Below are 4,699 nucleotides of genomic sequence, written 5' to 3'. Positions count from 1 at the left end.
AATCCAACTTTAGCTAAAACCGTTCTAAGCCTAAAAGACTCCACTTACCTGTCGATTGGTGCCTGTTTCTTTTGTTTGTCTTGTACAGCAAGTATCCCAGTAAAACACTGAGGATGGAGCTGAATGTCAAAGCTCCGCTCAAGAAATACACCAAGCCCTGAGAATTAAACGTGCCTGCAACACACCAGAAACAGAGCTTTTTCTTGTCTATATCTTTAAATATTGATAAAGTGAGCAACATGTAGAAAAGGTTACTCACCTTTAGGCTCCAGCTTGGTCCCATTTCCAAATAGTATGCGTCCACAAGAGGTAACAGCACAGTAGTAGGTCCCAGCATGAGAAACACTCAGGTTACTCATTGGCAAGCTGTAGACACAGGTGTGCGTTTGTGTGCTGGGTTTGTTATCACACTGATCGTTTCTGCCCAAATGTGTGTAAATGAGTCCAGGATGGGATTCGTCTGAGTCTTTGAACCAGTAAACACTGTGCTCTCCATCACAGGTCCCAGTGTGTACTGTACAGTTCAGAGTCACGGAGCCTCCTGGCTGGATGGTCTCAGATGCTGACTGCTGGACCACAGCTTTGATGTTCACACCTGAACCTTTTACACTGACGATGATGTTTTCTAAAAAGGTTAAAGTGTATAAATAGTAAACACAGTAGTAAGTAGCTGAGTCTGAAACTTGCAAATCTTTGATCATCAAGTGATATTTGCCGTCTTGTGTTTCCAGTGTGAAGCGTGGGTTATTCTTGAGCTCTTCATTAGACGAGTTGTTCACATTATATTTGAAAAAGTGAGAGATGATCTTTGGTTTTTGTCCCAGATTTTGCTTAAACCAGTAAAGTCTTGCAGACCTGTCACCATCATGGAAACATTTTAATGTCAGGTTTCCACCAACTTGAGCTGATATGAAACGAGACTCTGGATGAACAGATGAGAACATTTGGAACATTTGCGACTCTGTCATCTGAACTGTAGTGGAATTGAAAAAAACAAACAAATGTACATTCAGTTCAATGTAATAACTTCACAATACAAAAATCTGAATTCATGATAATGGAACTTACCCATTTTTCCCAAGAACAGGCACAGAAGCCTGAAGACAAACACTGAAGACACCATTGTGGTAAGATTCTCATGTAAAATGAAGGTTACTGTGCTGCTTTTGAGAGGCAAGAATGTGTTTGATTGGCCAGCCAGAGGTGACACAGTATCTACTGTATGGAAGTCATGATCACATGTTTACTGCAGCCTGTAGTGGAAAATACAGTATGATATCTAAGAAGAATTACACGGTTAGACATAGCCTATATTCAAAAATTATGAATCGGAATCAGATCTAAAACTTTAGAAAATGATCAATTTTTTTTTTTATTGGACCAGTTTACCTGCATTTCCAGTATACCCCACTCTGTAATGAAAACACATTTAATTAAAAACATATGTTGAGTAATAACTTGAGTATACAGAATATTGATTCTGGCAGTGAGCTCATTGTAGATAATAAAAGGTTAAACAAGAAAACGGCAACTTCTGGGTCCAGAAAGAGATAATCAGGAATATTTGTATTCACACAGGATTTTGATGTTTAACATTCAGGATTAGGAAATCGTTGCTCTTAAGTTGCATAAATGCAATGTCACATTTTTAATTCATATCATTTTTACTGAGTTTCAGCATCTGTGTCAGATTATTTTACTCTCTACTCAACTGCTGTTTGCATAATCACTGTTATACAATAATGGTTCTGAGCTCATATGAGTTGCAGCATGAAATAAACAAGACCTGTGGAAAACTACAGTTTTGTTGGGTGTTTACAGCAAGTGGTCCTTGGGTCATGAAGTATGTGTGAGCGTAAGAGCACATCCTGCTGAAACCACAGAGGCCGTTGCACTGACACATCTAAATAGAAAGATGGTAAAAGGCACTGTGTTTGACAGGATGCAACCACTGTTACCTTTCTGTGCCTGCTTGTCCTTGTAACACAAGTGTAGGACTAGTGCAGCGGTTAGACTTTTCATTGTGATATATTTAAATGTTTACAGTTGTGAACTCACAACGTATGAACCCTGCTTCTGGGTCCATTAAAGCTGTTGTGTTTTTAACATGTTTTAATGCTTTGTATCTTGTTCTATTTAATCTGAACAACCCCCTAACAAAGAACAGTGATCACTGTCAGTCCTCCTGTTTTTTATTACCACTAATTATTTTAAAGCTCAGTTTTTAAAACGTTACGATGTAGCTACAGCCCAGCCCATGCAGCAGTCTGTTAATGACTAACCTCATATTGTGGATAGATTATCTCAGTTGTTCTCCTGACTAAAGTTTTGTCCATTTACAGCATCCTGCCGTGTGATTGCATTTGTCCCTGACCATTGGGAACCCTCCTGTTAACTTTTATTGAGTGGAAAAAAAGTTACATTCATCCTCCAGCTTAACTGTGTTTATATTATGCTAACCATAGCTGTGTAGCTAGCCAAAAAGTAGCACATCATTATATACCAGCTAGTCCAACTTCAGTAATCCTACAAACGTCACTGCTGTTTAATTTTCTGTCTTCATTTATGTCGGAGATGATAGCTAGCTGTACATTTTAATTTCTCAAAAATCCCTCAGTCAGAACATGGTATATCATCTTTAGATGGAAACTAGTGAGCTAACTCAATGCTAACTTCATAGATTCTGTTTTGGTAGAATCTAGTGGATGTTAAAATTAATTGCTACACCTGATAGAGCAGCCACACTGTTCATTTTATTACAGATGAAAGGATTTAGACAGTTTTTAACTCTCAGTGATGCCGCAGAGTTTGTTTGACTTTGGGACCTGAAGTGGAGTTTGGATCCAGAAACGGCTAATGATGTCAGACTTAAAGGCCGTATTTCCTTGACTCAGTTTTGTTCCACCTCTTTGCTCTCCGACTACCTACCTGGACTTGGTCAGGATTGAAGTCCATTTGTTGCATTCGGATGTTCAGGACTGAGGATTAACCTGTCAGAAATTTGAGCTAACATTAGGTCAACATTTGACACCTACCGAAAGGATCATTGTAGATGATACCTGACTGCTTCATCTTCTACGATCAGACAAAACACTGACATCACCTGCCTAATATTGTGGTAGTTCATCTTTTGCTGCCAACGAGTGAAATGGGCATGCATGCAGAAGTCGCAGTAACCTACAGTACCAGTAGAAGGAGTTATTTTATTTCAACCACACAAGAAAAATAATCACGAGAAAGCAACACTGTTACAGCAGGAAATGCCGTTGTGTTTTATGGAAAGGACCCAAAATGCAGACACGGGAGAAATGAACTGGTGTCTAAACAAAAAAACATTGCAGCTGATACAAAAAACAGAAAAACAAGGCAAAGCAAAACAAGGGTGAAACTAAACTGAAACTTAAACTGGGATAATGACGATGGCAAGAACATGAAACTGGACAGGATCATGCGAGAACGTAACTATGAAACAAACCAAACACGAAACAGAGCATTAACATTAACAAAAACTCTCAGACTTGACATGAAAACAAACAGATGACCCAACAAAGAACAGAAGGAGACAGAGGACTTAAATACACAGAAGGGTAATTAAGGAAGTGGAAATACCTGGAGAGACACAGCTGACACAAATGAACATGACACCACAGTGGGAAGTAAAACAAAACACACTCAACATGGAAACACTGGTCTCTTCAGAATAAAACAGGAAACATGGAGAGACGTAGACATGACACTCAAGGTTGACAACATGGACACAACACAGACATGAAACTCATGATAAACTGGAAAGGAAACATGACACATAAACCAAGGAGACATAGATGATAATATTGGCTAAACTAAAACTCAACTAGACCCTAAGTAAGAATAACACAAGAACTCACATACTAAACATAAGAAAATACAAAATACAAAACAAACTCAAAATGCTAGGTCACAGACCCAGCCCCTGATAAACACATTTACACGTAAATACATATTAGCCATCTAGCTTAAACATTTCTGGAACAGAAGGAACTTACACTTACTTTACACTTTTGCTGCTCATTAGCAACTTCTTGGCTGTGACCAAAAACTTAGCAAGAGGTCCTTTAAGCTCTGTCAGCTATGAAGTCTAGCCTCAATTAATCAGATTTATTTATCCAGCACATCCTACAGGTGTTTGATCGGCTTGAGATCTGGAGATTTTAAAGGTCAAATCAACACCTCAAACTCGTTATTGTGCTACTCAAACTATTTCTGAACTATTTTGGCAGGGTACATTATCCTGCTGAAGTAGGCCACAGCCATCAACCAGTTCGTGGTCCAGTTCTGATAACAAGGATCAAGATGGTACCCTGACTGATCTGCGGCTATGCAGCCCCATACTCAAATAAATGTGATGCACTGTGAAATCAGACACATTTCTATCAGAACCCGGATGTGGTGGGGCGTGGTCTGCGGTGCCGTGCGGACGCACCTGCACGGCATCCGCAATCACGCCCGCCGTGTTAAAACACGGGGACTCAGGGGTTGGTGGTGGTGTGGTGTGACGTGACTACAATAAAGTTGGCTCTGAACGTCGCTCCGTGGTCCCGCCGTGCCTTATTCATGCCACATTGGTGCCGAAACCCAGGAGGCGGCATGGCGGGTACCTACCAGAGCCAGGAAAGGGAAGAGCTGGCCGAGATGGTGGCCGAAATAGCGGCCACCCAGC

At 40.3% G+C, this 4,699-nt stretch overlaps 1 protein-coding gene across 1 annotated transcript; it reads right to left on the bottom strand.

Moving 5' to 3' along the window:
- Nucleotides 1-13: 13 nt before the first annotated feature.
- Nucleotides 14-1,737, bottom strand: LOC102313703. Its single transcript, XM_042227755.1, has 3 exons — nt 1,069-1,737; nt 260-973; nt 14-174 (listed from the first exon to the last, which is right to left on the bottom strand). Exons 1-3 carry the CDS (start codon nt 1,121-1,123, stop codon nt 14-16), a joined length of 930 nt encoding a protein of 309 aa, XP_042083689.1. The 5' UTR covers nt 1,124-1,737.
- Nucleotides 1,738-4,699: the final 2,962 nt, after the last annotated feature.

Source organism: Haplochromis burtoni, unplaced genomic scaffold (assembly GCF_018398535.1).
Source record: "Haplochromis burtoni strain Fernald_Lab_line unplaced genomic scaffold, NCSU_Asbu1 Contig_279, whole genome shotgun sequence".
Taxonomy (NCBI): Eukaryota; Metazoa; Chordata; class Actinopteri; order Cichliformes; family Cichlidae; genus Haplochromis; species Haplochromis burtoni.
The sequence above is the reverse complement of the archived record's forward strand: the minus strand, read 5'-3'. Positions and strand labels throughout refer to the sequence as shown.

Excerpts from the sequence above, each read along its gene's own strand:
- LOC102313703 (XM_042227755.1), bottom strand. The coding sequence starts at position 1,123 with ATGGTGTCTTCAGTGTTTGTCTTCAGGCTTCTGTGCCTGTTCTTGGGA. Across the intron at positions 974-1,068 it reads CCTGTTCTTGGGAAAAATGG|TTCAGATGACAGAGTCGCAA; the intron begins GTAAGTTCCATT and ends ATTCCACTACAG. Across the intron at positions 175-259 it reads GACCAAGCTGGAGCCTAAAG|GCACGTTTAATTCTCAGGGC; the intron begins GTGAGTAACCTT and ends GGTGTGTTGCAG.